Here is a 22,167-nt window from a genome sequence, read left to right as displayed (position 1 = left end):
AATCCCACAAAGGCGAACTGCAGGGAAAGGACAGAGACTTAGCACATAGAATGATTGATGTGATTGCATTCAAATTGAAATCAGGTCTGTGATCTTCCCAACATCTCAAAGTATCTTACCGTCCCAAATTCTGGCCATTTATGCATCCTTAGTTTTATTTGTCCCTTAACTTGCAGCCATGCCTTCAGCTGTTGAAGTCTTTAACTCTGGTACTCCGTTCCTAAACTTTCTACCTCTTTATCATCATTTGATGTGCTCTTTGACCAAGCTATTTGGTCATCAACCACATTATCTCATGCAGCGAAGTCTCAAGTTTAATTTGGAAGTACACCTAAAAAGCACCTTGGGATGTTTTATTGCACAAGCAGCATCAAAATGCAAGTAGCTTTTGTTGTTCTGCTGCTTACAATATGTGAATAAGCATGACCTGGAGTCGAAGTATCTCTGTACTTATTGAATTGGTATTTCTCCAGAAAGGATAAAATCTCTGTTTTCAAAGTTAATGTTTCACACCCACTTGATGACGAAGGAAGTTCAAAAAAATGAGGATTTCAAAGACAGAGAAAGAAGATCTTATAAAAAAAATTATAACATCACGGTGCTGACTAGTCTGAATAAAAATAATAAAAAAGTCAGACAACAAATTTGTCATTAAATAATATAATTTTCAGTAAAATTAAAAATGATGTTAAATTAGTTATAAGGTAAACACTGCAATAACCTGAAAAATTTTAATAAAATAATTTATTCAAAACGATAAATCAATTTGAAATGCTTGTGGCTTGTAGATTCTCAGAATTGAACACACAATATCCAGGGGGTACATTGCAGTGACAGAAGCGATATTCTCAATCATTACAACGCCTTCACAGTTTCATCAGCTCATTCTTTACAAGGGCCTTGTATACATGCGCTTGTTTTGCCTGGATTTCAGCTTCAATTCCTAACTCCATACATTTCTGCCGTTAAATCTGAGCTCCCTACAAATCCAGCACGGATTCTAGTTTGTATATCCTGAGAACAGTTTGTAAACATGGGTATGTGATTTTGCCAGCTGGATGAAGGAGGCAGATTTAACAATGAGAATATGGGGCCATAGTTAATGGAGACTCATCCTGGAACCAAAAGTAAATAAACACCAGGTGACTGGTGACAACCTTTCAGCATACACAATGAGTTACAACAGAGAGCTACTGGAAAAAAACTCAAGAGCCTATCCTGTGTCAGGATCTGAACAGCACAGACTGATTTAGTGCAGTGTTGTAATCAAAGCCTTATTCTACACCAATCATTAAACTGTTGCTCTGGTGGACTTGTAGTAAACAATACAGTAATTTGGTGGTAATCTGTGTCAAACAAATAACCAGCTTTGGATGCTTACATAAAGCAAAAGTGAAAGGAACACCGCAACAAGTAACAGTAAGTCCCGTCATTACTTCTTGCATTGCAATGACTCCTGCAAACTTCATGGCCAAACCTTAGATCAAGAGGCATCTCAATATTGAAATTATTGTAACTGTCTTCACTTACAATAAAGTTTGACAAGGTACAGTAGTTAATAATGCAAAATTCATGACAATGACAAATTCACTATGTATTATCTGGTTACAAACTAGGGAGAAAAAAAATTTGAATCACCATCTTGTTCTTGTTTAATATTTGCTGAGTTTTCACCGTAACACAAAGAATGGGACACATCCATTCTGAAGGGGGGGGGGGGGGGGGGGGGGTGGGGAGAAGTGGTGTCACTGGACCCCGAAAAGTTCTCTCTGCTTTCTCTCCACACCTGCTGAGCTTTCTCAGCAATTTCTGTCTTGTTTCCGATTTCCAGCATCCACAGGTTTTTGTTTTGGGACGTATCCAATTGCTGCCGGCCATTTCCCATTTATCAATGCGTACTAAATCACTTACTGAATACAGTAATTGATTTTTTTAAAAGAAATTTTCCCCACACTTGAGGTAGTTCCACTTATGTTATCAGTCCTCAATCAAATGACTCAGCTAATTCATCACAAAAGTCTTCAAACCCAGACGCACTAACATTCATATCAGCCAGCAGGAAGCACTGGATCAATGAGCTTTGAAAATGCGACCAATATTCTTACCATTTCATGTTGCAACACTGTGACCAACTGCTATGCACTACTGATCAGATACTTCAGTATAAACCAGAGACTGACCAGGTACCCTTCCAGGTTGTAGGTTTAATGTCACATGATGGAGTGCATTTACCCATCTAACCATCATGGGAATTGACCATTTGTATGAGAATTGTCTGAATGAGTGTGCCAGATGAAACTAAAGCAGGCCAAAGGTGAATGAAGGAAATGCATCTTTAGCTACACATTTTGAAACAATTAAACTCAAACTGAATGTACACTCCCTCCTCAAATGTAGCTAGGACAATTGAGAATACAATGATAAATGACTGATTGATTGCCTTAATGGGCAGACCAAATATGACTCATTACTTCTACTCAAATTTGCTGAAGCCAAATTAAATGATAAGTTATATCACCATGTTTCACTGTAGCATCCTGTTAGTAATGCAGGAACTCTCGAATTGAGTACCTGATCAGATGGTTACTTCTAAGATTTATTTGTTCCGGACAAGTGCAAAAAGGAACTACACATGCTGATACTCCAATAGCTGACATAAATATTATTTTGCTTTTCATTCAATCAAAACCTTTTTTAAAATGAACTGCCCTTACATCAATTACTTTTAAAGAAACAAAACAAGAAGAACCAGTTTGACTCTCTGTCAAGTTACAGATCTCTTCTCAGACACCCCTCCTACCAAACCACAGCAGCTCAAATAATTGGAACTGAAAAAATGACTGGGGAGTTTTCCAGACAATGACCTGCAGTCACACTGTTGCAATGCTGGAGATTCCCTTTGTCATAAATCATTTCTGAAACTAAATCTTATTAAACTTGAAGCTAAACAAAATTTTTTAAAAATGTAGGTAATTATTTGGCCACACTGCTGCAGCAGAGAGTACCCAGACTGTAATGCTAACAAACAACATGCAACAGAGCCTTTCATGGCTCCAGCAGCAACTCTCAATTTGGCTGGACAGTCAATGTTGTCAGTCATCACTTCAGAACACAGTTCCTGAAGTACCCCACAGAATGAACGATTACCACCAAACGCTGACATTGTAAAGTTATCGTCAGCATTCCAGTATAACCTCTTTTGGTGTGAGAGGCAAAGTTCTTGAGCTTCCAGATGGTCAAGTGAAGCACTCAAGCTCTTGAGACATCTGGGAGGAATGTCCTTCTGTTGAAAATCAACGTGTTGGACTCCACTGAGGTAGACCCCCCCCCTCCCCCGTGTAACTGTAACTCTCCTCATGGCTGAAACATTCATGGGTCATGGATCTGGCAAATCTGAGGTATCAACAACTACTTTTATGAAGATAGTGTCATCTTTAATATACGTCCCACTTTCCAAGACAGTCTGTGCAACAAACAGCGGGCAGCCTGAAGCGATATTCATCTCTCCCACTGGCTTCTTAAAACTACTACTATTGGGATCTGGCTTAAAGGCATCTCCTAAATGGCTTTTTGCCGGCGCTTGGTCTAATAGCATCAACGTTACTTTCTGTTTAAAAGGCCACGGTAACAGTGCATCATACTCTCCCCGCATAACGACAAAAAACAGTGACAAGTGAGTTCCTTTTCCCATGCCATCTCCGTTGAGGTAAACCCGAGCACACATCTTGTAGCCAAAATATCCAGTGTAAAACGGTTGGCTATACAAGGACAATGTCTTTCCACTGACGGCTTCCTGTTTTCGGCGAGCGTAATCTCGGATTTTCCAAATCAGTTTTCCATTGTAGCTTGCAGTTTCGAGCACTTGAAAGCGTAGGTCCATATCTGCTAAGCGCACATCATGTACACTGAGTAAGCTGCCATGTCGTTTCACTTGGTTATCCAATGCAGCTGCAAGAAGAAAATATTTTAAACTTAAAAAGCTTTTATCTGAACCAAGCAACTTTGAGCAAAACAATCTGATAACTTGTTTCAAACCATTAAGAGCTGTGAAACTTGAGAAGGTACAGAAAAGATTTCCAAGGACGTTGCCAGGGCTGGAGTTTTTGAGCTATAGGGAGAGGCTGAATAGCCTGGGACTATTTTCCCTGGAGCATTGGAAGCAGAGGGGTCACCGTATTGAGGTTTATAAAATCATGAGGAATATGGTTGGGGGTGAATAGACATGGTCTTTTTTCCCATGGTGGGGGAGTCCAAAACTAGAGAGCATAGGTTTAAGGCGAGAAGGGAAAGATCAAGAAAGGTCCTGAAGAGCAACTTTTTCAAGCAGAGGGCATGCATGTATAGAATGAACTGCTAGAGGAAGTGGTCGAGGCAGGCAGAATTACAATTTAAAAATAACCTGGATGGGTACATGAATAGGAAGGGTTTAGAGGAATATGGGCCAGATACTGGCAAATGGGACCAGATTAGTTTAGGATAACTGGTCAGCATGGACCGAAGGGTCTGCTTCCTTGCTGTATGACTCTATAACCACACACTCCAGATTGGGGAGACAGCAGATCAATAAAAGCATTTTTATTTTTAGAAAAGTACTGCAACAAAGCCACTGCTATGGTCAGATCCAGCCACTAAATAAATCTTTTTTTAACTGAACTTAATTAATTACCCTGAGGATTGCCACATTGTTAATGCGCCCTAGGCTGTGAACTCAACATTTCTTATGGAACCAGTTGGATCACTCCTAAATTGCAACAAGTGACATTAGAAATGGGGTTATGACTCTATACTTACTCAGGCTTCCTGCTCCTGTGCCCATCCCACCAGTTCTGCCTGCTAGTTCCAGCTGTCGCAGTTGGATTTGGAGTTTATCTACAGATTCTTCCAAAGTTTTCACCTCTCTCACAGACTCCTCCTGTTTCTGGAATGTCTGTTGTGATGCTTGATCAATATTCATCAATTTATCCGTCTGACTAGCTAACATTTTCTACAAAAAAAAAGCAGCAAATTAAAGTTGTTATTGAGACAATGTGAAGGATTTGTTTTTTAAATAAATCTTAACCTAGGATCGCAACATTGAGAATTAGACCAAACTCAATGTTAGAAAGCAAAATAACACATGCTGGTACATTTCTAATATGTGAAGTAAAATGGGAAGGTGAAACAAATGATGATATTACTTTATAAATAACAGAAAGCCCTTTTTATAAAAAAAGAACTCACTGGTGCAGGAGAAACAGGAAACACTTCGAGTTAAGGACAATCACAAAAAATGTTTGGACGGCAACAGAGAATCATTTAGAATAGATAATTGAGAATGAGGAGCAAAACAAGGCAGCTCAGAGACAGTCAACAGGCAAGTGTAGTATTGATTGACAGACATCAACTAGAGACCAGAAATAGATAAACACAACGGTCAATTAATAGGAAGCTGTACAGAAATAGTGGAAACATAAGGTTGCATATTGAAGGCTGTTGCTATAGTCAGGAACTTGAGAGTGCAGGGATAGTCAGAAATATGGTTTAACCCAGAGGCTGGAAATTAAGGGCTTTAGATTGGCATGGAAAAGGTTAAATAGCATTTCAAAACCAGGGAGGTAAATGAAATTGCTCTTCTCGGATATAGAAAACTACAAACTCACCTACTCTGGTTAGTCAGCCTAACATAAAATAACTTACACTTAACTCAATGGGTAGGTTGGTTAGCACAAGGAAGAAAATTTAATCTTCGACGAGGGAAGAGGAATATGTGAGAACTGGCAGGTTATTCTGTTGGGAATCTTCAATCTACCCAAATTAGAACATTACATAGAACATTACAACACAGTACAGGCCCTTCGGCCCTCGATGTTGTGCCGACCTGTCATACCGATCTGAAGCCCATCTAATCTACACTATTCCATGTACGGCCATATGCTTGTCCAATGATGACTTAAATGTACTTAAAGTTGGCGAATCCACTACCGTTGCAGGCAAAGCGTTCCATTCCCTTACTACTCTCAGAGTAAAGAAACTACCTCTGACATCTGTCCTATATCTTTCACCCCTCAATTTAAAGCTATGCCCCCTCGTGCTCGCCATCACCATCCTAGGAAAAAGGCTCTCCCTATCCACCCTATCTAACCCTCTGATTATTTTATATGTTTCAATTAAGTTACCTTTCAACCTTCTTCTCTCTAATGAAAACAGCCTCAAGTCCCTCAGCCTTTCCTCCATACCAAGCAACATCCTAGTAAATCTCCTCTGCACCCTTTCCAAAGCTTCCACATCCTTCTTATAATGCGGTGACCAGAACTGTATGCAATACTCCAAGTGCAGCCGCACCAGAGTTTTGTACAGCTGCAGCATAACCTCTTGGTTCCGGAACTCGATCCCTCTATTAATAAAGGCTAAAACACTGTATGCCTTCTTAACAGCCCTGTCATCCTGGGTGGCAACTTTCAAGGATCTGTGTACATGGACACCGAGATCTCTCTGCTCATCTACACTACCAAGAATCTTACCATTAGCCCAGTACTTTGCCTTCCGGTTACTGCCCAGTACTTTGCCTTCTGGTTACTGCCCAGTACTTTGCCTTCTGGTTACTAGCCCATCCCTAAATGAGGGAACTCCAAGCCAGAAGTGAGAAATGTATCAAGCTATAATGCTGAGCATGCAGAATGAATACTTTCACAAAATTTATAGGTTCACACTAAATACACATGACCCTAAATGATCTAATTCGTTATTTAAAAGTGGCAGGGAGAAAAAAGCAAAACAAACTACAGAGGAAGATCTATAAAAGCCCCACATGAAGTTAAGAGAAGTAGCTCACTGGATATACAAACATTAAAATATAGAAAGAACTAAGTCTGCAAGAAAGAAAGTTTTTCTTTTATTCATTTATAGAATGTGGGCATCACTGGCTGGCCAACATTTCTTGCCCATCCCTAGTTGTCTTTGAAAAGGTGGTGGTGAGCTGCTATCTTGAACCGCTCCAGTCGTCCTGCTGTGGGTTGACCCACAATGCTATTAAGGAGGGTATTCCAGGATTTTGACCCAGTGACAGCGAAGGAACGGCGACATATTTCCAAGTCAGGATGGTGAGTGGCTTGGAGGGAAACTTGAAAGTAGTGGTGTTCCCGTACATCCACTGCTGTTGTCCTTCTAGATGGAAGTCGTCATGGGTGTGGATGATGCTGTCTGAGGATCTTTAGTGAATTTTTGCAGTGCATCTTGTAGATAGTACACACTGTTGCTACTGCGCGTCAGTAGTGGAAGGAGTGAATGCTTGTGGATGTAGTGCCAATCAAGCAGGCTGCTTTGTCCTGGATGGTGTTGAGCTTCTTGAGTGTTGTTGGGGCTGCGCTCATCCTCACAAGTGGGGAGTATTCCATCAGACTCCTGACTTGTGCCTTGTCAATGGTGGACAGGCTTTGAGGAATCAGGAGGTGATTTATTTGTCACAGTATTCTTAGCTTCCCACTAACTCGGATCTACAGATACCAAAGTATTCCTCATCTACGTCAAAAGCTCTTACCTGCATGTATCCAAGTCGACTTTCATTCTTACTTGCGAGCTGTGCTAATTTACTTTGTTCCTTCTCCAAGTGGCTTATCTGAGCTGACATAATGTCAATCATTTTAGACTTTTCCTGCAATTTGTTCTGAAGTTCTAAAATCTGCAATGAGACAAAAAAAAGTGCTGTTATACTAAACAGTCCCTCATAAACCAGCATGCAATATATGTCAGTTCGCAAGGGATTATGGATTCAAGTCCGGACTGAACCGGCACTTTCAGATTCGTCACAAGTTGCAGAGATTATTAAAATGATCTTTTTTATTTTACAAAATCCACAAGGAGACTTTATCTGCCTATTGAGAGCAGGGTGACCTGAGCCTCAGGTTCTCTTATAGACACAATGATCACCTGACAGGAGTTATCACTGTTTCAGACAAATTTGATGCCACCAAATTTTCAATTCTCTCTTGGAAGGAAAGCACCAGCAACTTGGTGATATGGGGAACAAAAGCAAGCTGGGATTGAATTTTACTGCAGCTATTAATTTGCCTGAATTTTCATACCTCCCATTGTAATAATCTGACATACATAGGTCAAATTGCTTTTGTATTGGAGACACTGGAACGACTCAATCGGTGCTTTAATAAAACAAATTAAACGTTTAGAAGTGAAATTACTCTCTAACTGATGTTCAGATGAGATGTTAAATAAAACTGGAAAAATGATCTAAATATTTCCACAAAATATCTGAATCTAAGTTAAATTAGAAGCAGAAAGTTGTGGCATACACTTTACAATTTTGTACTGGGCTAAATAAATTGAATATGAGCCAGTTAATGGCTAAACCTGTACTCAAAATGGACAAATCAATCCCAGTTAACACCAGTGTTCTTTCACATAGTGAAGAAATCTGAGTTTAGAGTGAAGAAGAAAAAGAATGGGTGTGTCACTGCTTATTGAATAGTTCTTAGATGTCTAGATTTAGGAGATTATAGCTGGAACAACACCCAAAAATATCTTAAATGATAATGTACAGCATCCATTGGGTTTTGGCTAACTGCAGTCGAAACAGATCAAAGACCACAAAATGGCACAAAAACAATTCTTCCTTGCCACACTTTACAGTTAGGAAAACCGTGGCGTTAAATTACTAACGGAATATCATTTGAGATCACCCTACTGTGTCAAAAAGCTAATTGCTTCTAAGTAAAGGAAAACAAAGGAAAATAAATTGGATTAAAGCAACGTAAAGCAAATGTAAATCAAAATATTGGAGCATCTTGTATTTGAGAGATGTTCAAGAAGTAAAACAAAGAGCAATGTACGTTAAAACACACACCTAATGACAGTCAATGACAGGTGGAGGGAAGCCACCTCTGTTTTGAATTTTCAAACTAAATATGATAATGATATAAGTATCAACAACGGCTTCCATAAACATTTTGATGGAGAACTGGAAGATTATGTATGTTTAGTGGAAAGAGTTCAAGAGAAACAGCGGAACAGTCTTTTCTCCCTGACTCAGTCCCTGCCCGTGTATATCCGCGATTCCGCTGATATTTTACACCAGTTTCGGAATTTCCAGTTTGCAGGCTCCAACCACTTTTTCTTTCCCACAGATGTGCAATCCCACTACATGTCCATCCCCCACCAGAATGGTCTCAGGGCTCTTAGCTTCTTCTTGGAGCACAAGCCTGACCATCCCCATCCGCCAACCTCTGCTCAGCCCAGCCCATCCTCAACCTCAACAACTTCTCTTTTAATTCCTCTCATTTTCTTCAGGTCAGCCAGGTGACTACGGGTACCCACATGGGCCCTAGTTATGCCTGTCTCTTCATGAGCTATGTGGAACATTCCTTGTTCCAGTCCTATTCCTACCCCACCCACAACTCTTTCTCCAGTATATTGACGATAGCATCAGTGCAGCTTCCCTCTCTCGTCCAGAATTGGAAAAGAAAATCATCAATTTCGCTTCCAATTTCCACCCTGCCCTCACTTTCACGGGGTCTCTCTGACTCTTCCCTTTCCTTCTTCAACATCTTCGTTTCCATTTCTGTGGCTAATCTGGCCACTAATATCCACCTTAAACCCACCAATTCCTACAGCTATCTGGATATACATCCTTGTACCCTTCTTCCTGTAAAGACTCCATTCTATTCTCCCAGTTCCTCCATCTCTGTTGTGTATGTTCTAGTGAGGCCAACTTTGACAAGGGAGCCTCCTAAATGTCCACCTTCTTCCTCAACCAAAGATTCCCCAGCACCATTGTCGACAGGGCTCTCAATCAAATCCGACCCATCCCCCACACTTCCGCCCTCACCCCTTCTCTTCCCTCCCGCAACAGCGAAAGCGTTCCCTTTGTCCTTACCTACCATCCCACCAGCATCCACATCCAGAAGCTGCCGTTTCCATCACTTCCAATGAGATGCTACCATCAGACATATATTCCCCTCTCCTCCCTTGTCTGCCTTTCGCAGGGACTGTTTCCTCTGGGACACCCTGGTTCACTCTTCCTTCATACCCAACAAGTGCCACCACGCCCCGCCCTGCCCCACCCCCAACACCTCCTGCGGTACCTTCCCCTGTAACCGGTGAAGGTGCAACACCTGCCCAGTTACCTCCTCCCTCCCCAGTATCCAAGGTCCCAAACATACTTTCCTGGTGAAGCAGCACTTCATCTGCACTTTGAGAATCTACTCTATTGCATTCGCTGCTTCCAATGTGGTCTCCTCTACATTGAGGAAACAAAGCATAGACTGGGTGACTGCTTTGCAGAACACCTATGCTCTGCTCACAAAAATGACCCTGAGCTTCTAGGTGCCTGCCACTTCAACACACCACCCTGTTCCCTGGCCAACATCTCTGTCTCAGGCTTGCTGCAGCGTTCCAGCGAAGCTCATAACAAGTTGAAGTGCAACACCTCATGTTCCGCTTGGAGACCCTGCAGCCCTCCGGACTCAGAATCGAGTTCAATACTTGTAGGGCCTAAACTCTTCCATGTCCTTGCCCCCTACTTCACACACCAGGCCTGGTGATCACACAATCTGCGATTACACACTACCTATTTTTAGCCACTAACAGCCGTTCACCCTCATATCCAGACAGTTATCCACTCCTTTGTCTGTCCAACTGTTCTTCACTCTCTTTGGGCTCTATCCCCATCTATCGTTTACTCCTTACCTCATTCCCCCCCAACCCTATCTTCTGCATATAAACTGACATTTTCTCAGCTACCATCAGTTCTGAGGAAGGGCCATCAGACCTGAAACAGTAAATCTGATTTCTCTTCACAGATGCTGCCAGACCTGCTGAGCTTGTCCAGCAACTTTGGTTTTTGTTGCAAATCTTGCTTTCCATCTAAGCAGAGAGATGGGATTGCCTTTTAATGTCTCAGTCAAAAAGATGCAAACTCTGCCTTGATACGGTCAGAAGTCACATGGCATCAGCTTATAGTCCAACAGATTTATTTGAAATCACATGTATTCAGAGTGTAGAGATAACGGGAACTGCAGATGCTGGAGAATCCGAGATAACAAGTGTGGAGCTGGATGAACACAGCAGGCCAAGCAGCATCTTAGGAGCACAAAAGCTGACATTTCATGATTGATTTCCAAACCTTCCAAAATGTGGAATCTTTAAAATACATCCATGCCATTGCCTTAAAAATAAAAAGATTGCTCATCTGTTTACATTGAAACAGAGGCCAGAAGACAAATAGTTTAAAATTAAAATCATATAAATTATTATAAATAAATGTGACAGTTTTTAAAACAGCATAGCACATGGCTGGCCTATTCTTAAATTCAAACACTGAATTCTGAATTGGAACATTGAAACAGATCCACAGTCCAATACGACAAAGCATGGTGTAGCTTATCGAAACTCATCAGTGATTTACAAACTTTACATAAAATAACACAATGCTTCCCTGTATTTGACTGTGGATCTGTTTTAATGTTCCAATTCAGAATTCAGCATGTGAATTTAAGAACAGGCCAGCCATGTGCTATGCTGTTAAAAGAAACACTGTCACATTTGTTTGTGATGATTTGTGTGATTTCATTTTAAACCCATTGGCCTTCTGGCCTCTGTTTTAAAGTAAACAGATGAGCAATCTTTCTTTTTATTTTCAAAGCTGTGCCATGGATACATTTTAAGGATTCCACATAATGTTTGCACTCTTATCAGATTTTTTTAATGGCCACTGCATTTAGAGTCTTAGTGCAGATCAAACTCAACATTTTAAAATCGGAGGAATCTTCATTCTATTGCCAAATAACATGACAAATTTACAAATGCTGGCTGGTTCTTCCCGAAACGTTTTCTTCCATAAGCAAATACTTTCAATTAATCTTTGGTTTTCATCAATAAAATTGCTCGGATATGCAGTGCAAATCTGTTTTAAATTCTCAGATGCTAAGGAATGCACCTTATTTTCCAAATTCTCTACACTGTACAATGTACCTAACCATGTAAGGCATCAAATTCAACATTAAATAACAAAGCAGGCTACATTTTTCACATTTTCTCCAACAATTGTTGTAGTTAAAATATGTGGAGTCTACTTTTGCCATGAGATTAGAATTTCAGTGTGAGTAGCATCCTGAACCTATTCCAATCCTTAAATGGACCACTGCCTCAAATGTCAATAAGGAACAGATTCGGCCCTGCTGGCTTACAGCGCTCAAACACATCAATTTTTGGGAATCCCAAACCAATGTGGTCATTTTTTTTTACATTTTCATATTAAAACATCAGGGGGTGGGGGGTGTTGATCACAATGGCTGAATCCCAGCACTCACAACACAACGTAAGAAAACAATTCCCACACTGGCACTTGATTCAAATCTGAGACTCTCGGCCGTTAAAAAGCATAGATGACAGTGTAAACATGGGGCATTAGCGCAGGGGCCATGGTCTCTCTCAGCCCCAACTAAACAAGCTTGTCATTAAAAATAACACATAGAATTCTAACACTGGAGATCTGAAACAAAAGTAGAAAGTGCTGAAGAAACACAGTGGGTCTGGGAGCATCAAGAGAGAGAAAAACAGAGTTAACATTTCAACTCCAGTGACCCTTCAACAGAACTCAAAAGAGCTGGAAAGAGTGATATTTATCCAGAATGACAAAGTCCTGTCAGACATCGAATTAGCGTTTCTATGACGTGAATTTCATGGCTGGAGATACATTAAAATATAAGTCTCAAAGTGCCCAAGCAACACTGTGAAGCTACATTTTTATAGTTTTTGATGTCAGCCTTATGCATCAGAACTTAATCACAAAAATAAACTTGCCATTTTTTCTCTAAAAGGCTATTAACACATGGTCAGAGATAGTAGGAATTGCAGAACACGTGGTCAGCTACTGTCAGCAACCCTAAATATTTTATTTTTCAGTTGGAGCTTCAACTAGATATCTGTACACAAACAGCCTAAGGTGGGGCTCATGTATTATAAAAACAGTTTAAATTAAATTAAGCCCAAACCAGTTTAACCAGTTTTGTAGCTCACAAGAGCAACTAAATTAATTACAGAAAATGCTGGAGATGCCCAGAAGGTCAGATAACACGAGTGAAGACAGGAATAGGTTAACATAAAATACCACTGATGTTCAATGAGAACTAGAAGACATTAACAGACAAGAATACAAACAGGTCACAGGCACCAAGAATGTCTATACTTTTACAGGGAAACAGCAGAGGAGGAAGGGAACTTGAAAATTTTGACAAACAGAAGATTCCTTTGAGTCAGAAAAGATAGGTAGTCCCCAGATGTGTAGCTCACAAGGCTGACCACATATAGAGAATTGTGCTGAGAGCACTAACAATCCAAAAGAAATTAAAGCTAAATTCATGTTAAGCAGTGTTAAAGTTGAAAGATTGTAAAATGTCTGGTATTACATTTGTGATTCAGAAGATAACAGAAAGGAAGCCAAAAAATGACGCTCAACGATCAGAGACTTTACTGCACCATCGGGACACAGCAGTGCTGATAAGTGAGATGAATGGAAATTGAAAGCTGCGACTCTAAGATGAAACATGCAATGTTGGAAATTAGCAGTAGATGAATCTGCATCAAAAATAATGTAGAACAAAGTTATGAGCCTTAATCAAAACACAACTCTTCTCAGATTCCTCACTTATCAGCCCATCTTTTTCTTGAAATCAGTCCTTAGACCATTGCATGATGCAGTAACAGCAATCTACCCTCTCTATCATGCGTAGAATCATATAAAAAGGATTTTTTCTTGCAGAGCATTCAGACATATTTACTATGCTTACGGATTATCCTCCACTCATAAGTTCCATTGTGCCTAACAATGTGTAAAGTTCAAATGCTTCTTTTACAATATGCAATTATGGACCGTTCCCCAGTATTTTGTGGATCGTTATCCCATGATCCCATCAATTAATCCATGAAAATCATTGCTCTATGTTAGTAAATTAATTCAACAGTATCTCCTTGAATTGTTGTGAACTTCTGATAAAGGAGAATAACTGAAATATCTCCCAGGTACTGGCCAACCTGTTGGAAAGCCCAGCATCTTCCATGTTTTTTTCCTCATACAATCCCTACAGTGTGGAAACAGGCCATTCGGCCCAACAAGTCCACACCGAATGTCAGCGTATCCCACCCAGACCTGTCCCCCAGTAACCGACCTAATCTACACATCCCCAAACACTATGTACATTTTAGTACAGCCAATTCACCTAACCTGCACATCTGTGGACAGTGGGAGGAAACCAGAGCACACAGAAGAAACACACGCAGGCACATGGAGAATGTGCAAACTCCACACAGACAGCTGCCTGCAGCTGGAATTGAACCCAGGTCCCTGGTATTGTAAGGCAGCAGTACTAACCACTGAGCCACCGGGCCGCCTGACTAAAAATAGAGTGGGGCTTTTATTCCCTAACAGGGAATCGAATCCGGGCCTTCTTTTGATATACTTGTCCCCCACAAGGATTCTTCACTGAAGCGATCCACTGAATATCAAATTTGCTGGAGTTGGAGATTCAGTTCTGCAGTTCTGAATCTGCTCAGGGGCCCAAGTATTTCACTCGGGAAACAGAAAAATTCCATCAGGTTCAGTGCTTCTGAAAAGCCCAATAACAGTCTGGAATGTCAGATATTCAGTGGGCAGATGATTTAATGAGCTTAGCTGCCTTCACTTTAGTTCTGAAACAGTATAAAATTACAACCCATGTGTTGGTTTGTTCTTGAAGGCATTGTTTTGAGAGGATTGGTGATGTTACAGTGAGACTCAGCAGTAAGAGGGGATGGTCAGCAGGTGTCCAGCAGTTCACAAGAGTGAAATAAAAGAGGTGTTGAAACTTCTCTTTTGATTGTACTAAATGAAGACTTTAAATTAAGGGCACCCCCCACATTTTTGTGTGTTTTTTAAAAAAGAATTCCGTGCAATAGCTAGTAGATCAGCTTCCAGCCTGTGAATCTCAGGCATCATCAATTCACATTAGCCAAGGTTTCAAACGATGCTTCCTGCAGCCCATCTTGAAAGTGCCAGTGGTCAAGTGCCTGACACCTAAGGAGTCACAGATAGAGTTGCTTGCTCTTATAATAGTGGCTGCATCAGAAATCCAGCATTGCCTCCAAGGCACTTTGAGCTGCAAAGTTGTGAAGGCACCTCATAAGTGTAATTTCATTGGAAGTATAGATGCCAATCAATTGGATAACTTTTTAGAAAGACTTTGTTGAACAAACTAACAATGAAGTAACTAATATTTATTTTTTAAGCCCGTATCTAATCTGATAGGCACCAAGTACACTTTACTATTCTTGTGCAGCCACTGAAGCTTAGTTCTTTTTAAAAAAAAGACTTCTGCTCAGCCTACATAGAAACTTTTGAGTCGTCACAAGGGCTTACAGGGTATATTGGAGGCAATCTAAAAATAAGGCCTGCTGTATGATTATTACAGACCTCATTGCTAACAATATGTTGTGCAATCACAATCTCTCCCCCACATGTGATGGCTGGAAGAGGTTTCCCAAATCTCCACCTCAGAGTTCACGCCGACACTTTTCTTTGATTCAAATGGCAGAAGAATTCATGAAGCTAAAACCTTTGACTTCTTTTGTACAATATTAGACATGAGCATGCCACTAACAGACAAACACAGAGAGCAAGAGGTAAAGGAAAAGGAAAAGAGAATGGGGGTTGAAATGATTACATTTTCTTATCGACTTAAATTCAATTAACTTAATTCAGTGAATGGACATTAAACAGTCAAGCCAGAGCTGTGTTGGATTTAAATCCTGGTCTTAGAACTGGAAGAATTAGATGCACTCCAAGGTCAAACACAGCAGGCACAAACTCAACAGCTGCTGTTACTGTCAACATTCAACAGGAATTCGTATTCGTGAATGCGTGAAGCCTAGAAATTGGTATTCGTGAAAGCACTAAACAGGATGGCAATTACGCAATATTAATTGTGGAACAACTTCTTAATTTGAAGATTGAGTAACGAAGCACAAAGAAAAACAAGAGCAGGTACAATAGTCTGATCAGTAAGCATTAAATTAAATCTTGGTTCAAATGGAAACTGGTCAATGTGGATATAAGTAACTGCCACTTAAGCATGACCTTTTCAGCATTGGGGAATTGGTTAACAAGAGGCGGAATCAGACTGTTCCTGGATGATTCAGTTCCCAGTTCGCTCAAACTCAGTTGACTTTACTAACTTCAACCAGGCCACTAGACAGCGTCTGAAGCAGTTGCAATTTATTCATTTCATACAATTAAGAAAGCGCTAATAAACCCAGGAGTCCAGAGAGTAGCAGTTATGCACCACCTGTCTATCTTGGCATACATTAGCATCTAACTAAATCATGACATTAGCGCCTTGTATTTTATAACAGTCAGCTGGTCTGAGCTACATTTTGATGTGAAGTTCTATTCATTTTGGTACAAAAGGTCATTGCTTGATTTCATTTCATGCAGTATTTACAAGATGAAACTGAGTTACCATGGGATAGACAGAATCTCTACAAAAGTATTTAAACTTTGACCTCACGGTGGCGGGGGGTGCAGGAGGAGGAAGCAGCAATGTTAATGAGGTAGCTGAATACTCACTAATGGCACTTTTTTTACAAAAATGATGGCGTTTACAGTTACAGTGTTCCTTTATCTCATGTCAAAGAGGAAGCAGCAGAACGTCCTGGGATTTCCAGTGGATTAAAAAGCACCACAGAACAAGAAACCAAAAGAGAAACACTGGATGAGGGCGTGAGTGACAGACTTGGAAAGGAATGTTAGGAGACAGTGTCTTTTGCAGTGTGAATCTGCATTTGTAAAAAGAATTATTTGCATCAAATCTTTCAATCATGAAAGTTATTGTTTCCAGGAAAGTGAAACTGAAAGTACCTCTTGCATTAGTTAATTTTGTTTTTAAATTCAGGTGTGGGACATGCCTAGCCGGCATTTCTTGCCTGCCCCTAGTCTCCCTTGAGAAGGTGGCGGTGAGCTGCCTGCTTGAGCTGCTGCAGTCTGCATGCGATGTGTTGACCCACAATGCCACTGGAGAGGGAGTTCCAGGATTTTGATCAGTGACACTGAAGCAACAGCGACATATTTGCAAGTCAAGATGATGAATGGCTTGGAAGATAATTTGCAGATGGTGGTAATCCCTTGTCCTTCTAGATGGAAGTGGTCGTGGGTTTGGAAGGTGCTGTCTGAGGATCTTTGGTGAATTTCTGCAATGCACCTTGTAGATAGCACACACTGCTGCTACTAAGCATCAATTGGGGATGGAGCGGTGCCAATCAAGTGGGCTGCTTTATCCTGAAGGTATCAAGCTTCTTGAGTTTTGCTAGAGCTGCATCCATCCAGGCAGATGGCAGTATTCCATCACACTGCTGACTTGTGCCTTGTAGATGGTGACTGGCAAGTGGAGAGTCAGGAGGCAAGTTACTCACCACAGTATTCCTAGCTTTTGACCTGGCTCTTGTAGCCACTATGTTTATGAGGCGAGATAACAAAGTGTGAAGCTGGACGAACACAGCAGGCCAAGCAGCATCTTAGGAGCACAAAAGCTGACGTTTCGGGCCTAGACCCTTCATCAGTCAGCCTTTGTTCTCCTAAGATGCTGCTTGGCCTGCTGTGTTCGTCCAGCTTCACACTTCTGTCTCGGATTCTCCAGCATCTGCAGTTCCCATTATCTCTGATGTTTATGAGGTGAGTCCAATTGAGTTTTTGAATGGTGGTAACCCCAAAGATGTTGATAGTATGGCAATCAGTGATGGTGACACCATTGAAGGTCAAGGAGTCTTGGCTAGATTATCACTTATTGGAGATGGATATTGCTTGGCATTTGTGTGGCATGATTGACACTTGCCAAATGAAAGCCCAAGCCTGGGCATTATCCAGGTTTTAGCTGCTTTTGAACATGGACTGCTTTCAAATCTGAGGAATCATGAATGGTGCTGAACATTGAGCAATCATCCATGAACATTCCCGCTTCCGACCTCGTGATGGAGGCTAGTACCTGAAAATAGTCGTACCAAGGACCCTCCCCCCACTGCACCACACAACCAGCCCAGCTCTTCCCCTCCCCCCACTGCATCCCAAAACCAGTCCAACCTGTCTCTGCCTCCCTAACCGGTTCTTCCTCTCACCCATCCCTTCCTCCCACCCCAAGCCGCACCCCCATCTACCTACTAACCTCATCCCACCTCCTTGACCTGTCCGTCTTCCCTGGACTGACCTATCCCCTCCCTACCTCCCCACCTACACTCTCTCCACCTATCTTCTTTACTCTCCATCTTCGGTCCGCCTCCCCCTCTCTCCCTATTTATTCCAGTTCCCTCCCCCCATCCCCCTCTCTGATGAAGGGTCTGGGCCCGAAACGTCAGCTTTTGTGCTCCTGAGATGCTGCTTGGCCTGCTGTGTTCATCCAGCCTCACATTTTAGTACCTAGGACACTACCTGGTGGAACTCCCTCAGAGATGTCCTGGAGCTGAGATGACTGACCTCACACAACCACAACTAACTTCCTATGTGTCAGGTATGGCACAAACTAACAGGGATATTGGTGGAGCCTCCTCCGCCAGTAAGTTGTTTAATTCTCCACCACTATTCATGAATGGATATGGCAGGACTGCAAAGCTTAGTTTTGCTAGGCCTTCATGATGCTAAAATTGGTCAAATGCAACCTTGATCTCTGTTGCTCTCACCTCACCTCTGGAATTCAGCTCTCTTGTCTATGTTTGAACCAAGGCTGTAATGAGACCAGGAGTTGAGTGGTTCTGGTGGAATCCAAACTGGGCATCACTGACCAGGTTATTGGTGAGCAGGTGCTGCTTGATAACACCGTTGATGACACCTTCCACCACTTTGCCGATGATTGAGAGTAGTCTGATGGGAGGGACCAGAGGATTAATTGGCAAGTTTCCATATTGTCAGTAAATGCCAATGTTCTAGTTAAACGAGAACAGCTTGGTTAGGGGCATGGAAAGTTTTGGAGGACAAGCCTTCAGTACTATTGCTGAAATGTTTTCAGGGCCCATAGCCTTTACGTTATCCAGTGTGTCCAACCATTTCTTGTTATCACATGGAATGAATTGAATGACTGAAGACTGTCATCTGTGCTCTGGGGACTACTGAAGAATGCCATGATGAATCATCCACTTAGCACTTCTGTCTGAAAATTGCTGCAAGTGCTTCAGTCTTACATTCTGATGTATTGGCTCTTCAAAGATTGAGGATGGGGATATTTGTGGAGCTTCCTCCTCCTCCAGTGAGTGAATTGTCTACCACCATTCACGAGTGGAAGCGGCAGGGCTACAGAGCTTAGTTCTGATCCTTTGGCTGTGGGATCACTTAGCTTTGTCCATCACTTGCTGTTTACGCTATTTGGTATGCAAGTAGTCCTGTTTGGTGGCTTCACCAGGCTATACACAGTTGCTACTCCTGGCATGACCTCCTCTGTTGAACCATGGTTGATCCCCAGACTTGATGGTAATGGTTGAATGGGGGATATGCTGGGCCATGAGGTTATAGAATGTGCTGGAGTACAATTCTGCTGTTGGTGATGGCCCACAGTGCCTCATGGATGTTCAGTCTTGAGTTACTAGATCTGTTCAAAGTCTGTTCCAATTAGCACAGTGATTGTACCACTCAACACAATTAATACAATGTATACTGTTTAAACACAACATGACCAATAACTAAATATTCCAAAACCTATGTTAGCAACAATACAATTATTTATATTGTGTCGTAAATATGTTAAAACTTCCCTCAACGCTTCACAGTGGCACAATATCACAACGTATGACATCAAGCCTCGTCACCAGGAGATATTAGGATAGATAAGCAAATACTCAAAGAAGTAGATTTTCAGGAGTGTCTTAAAGGAGGAAAGTGAGAAGTGCGGGATGGATATTCCAGAGTTCAGGCTGTAGGACAGCACAGTGGCTCAGTGGTTAGCGCTGCTGCCTCACAGCTCCAGGGACCCAGGTTCAATTCCAATCACAGGCGACTGTCTGAGGAGTTTGCACATTCTCCCAATGCTCTGGTTTCTTCCAGCAGTACAGGGATATGTAGGCTAAGTGGATTAACCATGGGAAATGCAGGGCTACTGGGATAGAGTGGGATGCTCTTTGGAGAGTTGGCGGGGACTTGTTGGGCTGAATGGCCTGTTTTCACACTGTAGGGATTATGGAAAAGAAAACTACGCTGCAATCAAAACTGGGGATTGTACAAGGGGCCAGAATTAGAGGTCACCATGAGATTACAGAGCTAAGGGTCCACCAACATCCTGGAAGAAATCAACAAACACCATCGATCAAACTTGGGGTCTGTGATATGATAACAAGATAGATTTTTTTTACCTTAGTAAGCCATAAAATACTGCACAGCCTGATCTAGCTGTGTTATAAATGGAATTCATGTCATAGACATATTTATGCAGGATAGACAACAATAAAACCACAATGAGAGTTGGAATGAGACAACAGTTTATCTGCAATAGGGAACTCCATTACATCAATAGCCCACAGCAGGAGTTTTGATTTTTTTAAAAAACTATTGCAAACATGGCCTAAACATTGAAACAAGTAATTTTACCAAGGACAGCATTCTTGCTTACTCATGGCCTAAGGGAGGGGGTGCACTAGGTGCAAAACCAGGGGGTCTATACACAGGAGGAGGGGGTGGTCTAGGCTTGAGCAATATTCTCCACACATATGGTACTGACAAATAGTTACTTTCTATTTGAAAAATTGATACTGTGCATCATTAGTTAATCATTTCAGTGGTTAAGTCAGCTTTCATTTCCTACTACCACCTCCCACTTATTTCCTGTACCATTGACAAGTGGGTGTGGGGGGCAGAAGATCACGAACAGGATGGGAGAGCAGTGCTTGCTTAATGGGAGCTTTTGGCTTTCCATTAGTCACCAGCACTATCCATCAATCAAACACCTGCACAGGGTTGATTATTCTGGCGTGGGCGGGCACAGACGTGCACAGGGTGGGCAGCAGGGCCGATATCAGCCGAGGATGGTGTGGCAGTGGGAGGCTGCAGTCTGACTGATGGGAGCCCATTGCAAAACATACTTGACATCTGGGCACGCTTAATCATTCATATTGATCTAGCTATATGCGCTACAGAGTCAAAACGTAACTGAGAGTCTACAAATCTGGATCATTCCTTTAGACTTTCTGCTTCATGCAAACCAAAAATTCAAGTGCGAATTTAAAAAAGGTGACATATTTAATTTAAGATAACAAAAAGTGTGAAGCTGGATGAACACAGCAGGCCAAGCAGCATCTCAGGAGCACAAAAGCTGATGTTTCGGGCCTAGACCCTTCATCAGTTTCCTCACCCAATTGGATAAAGTGATTATTTGGTCCAGAAATATTTTGAAAAGCTAATGCCATAGAACTGTAAAAATAAATAAGCAAGAGTAAGCCATTCAGCCCTTAGAGACTGCTCCACCCCTCAACACAATCATGGCTGATCATCCAACTCAGCACCTTGTTCCCAGTTCTCCCCATACCCTCTGATCCCTTTAGCCCCAAGAACAATATCTAATTCTTCCTTGAAAACATTCAATGGTTTGGCCTCAACTTCTTTCTCTCACAGGGTCACCATTCTCCACATGAAAAAAAATTGCCTTAACTCAGTCCTAAATGGCCTCCCATGTCCTTAGACAGTGACGCCTAGTTCTGGACTCCCTGGTCATCAGGAACATCCTTCCTGTGTTTATTCTGTCTAATCATGTTATGTTACCAATTTCATAGGTTTCCATGAAATCCCCCTTCATTCTTTTAAACTCCAGTAAACAGTCCTAACCCATCCCTTCTTTCTATATAGATCAATCCTATACACCAAGATTCAGTCTGGTAAACCTTCGCTACACTTCCTCAATAGCATACATATCCTTCCTCAGAAAAGGAGACCAAAACTTCACACAATACTTCAGGTATGGCCTCACCAAGGCCCTGTATAATTGTAGCAAGATATTTCCGCTCCTGTACTTGAATTCTCTTGCTATGAAGACCAACATATGACTGTCCTTCTTGACTGCCTGCAATAGCTGCATGCTTACTGTCCTATCACTCAGAATGGAATTTTACTTCTGTTAGCCATGCCAGAAAAATGTTCTTGTTTTGAGATCCATTATAAGTGTAATTAACTTGAATTAACTT

General features: G+C 41.6%; 1 protein-coding gene across 2 annotated transcripts in view; it reads right to left on the bottom strand.

Moving 5' to 3' along the window:
- Positions 1 to 779: 779 nt before the first annotated feature.
- The window catches only part of traf3 (TNF receptor-associated factor 3), an 81,421-nt gene continuing 60,033 nt past the window's right edge, over positions 780 to 22,167 (bottom strand). For both annotated transcript variants that reach the window (XM_048537050.2, XM_048537052.2), the window contains 3 exons: positions 7,517 to 7,657; positions 4,792 to 4,984; positions 780 to 3,948 (listed from right to left, as the gene is read on the bottom strand). In XM_048537050.2, coding sequence (XP_048393007.2) covers positions 3,377 to 3,948; positions 4,792 to 4,984; positions 7,517 to 7,657 — 906 coding nt within the window. In that variant the 3' untranslated portion in view covers positions 780 to 3,376. The remainder of the gene's footprint in view (positions 3,949 to 4,791; positions 4,985 to 7,516; positions 7,658 to 22,167) is intronic.

The sequence above is a fragment of the Stegostoma tigrinum genome, chromosome 10 (genome assembly GCF_030684315.1).
Source record: "Stegostoma tigrinum isolate sSteTig4 chromosome 10, sSteTig4.hap1, whole genome shotgun sequence".
Taxonomy (NCBI): domain Eukaryota; kingdom Metazoa; phylum Chordata; class Chondrichthyes; order Orectolobiformes; family Stegostomatidae; genus Stegostoma; species Stegostoma tigrinum.
This window is presented reverse-complemented; position numbering and strand designations above follow the sequence as displayed.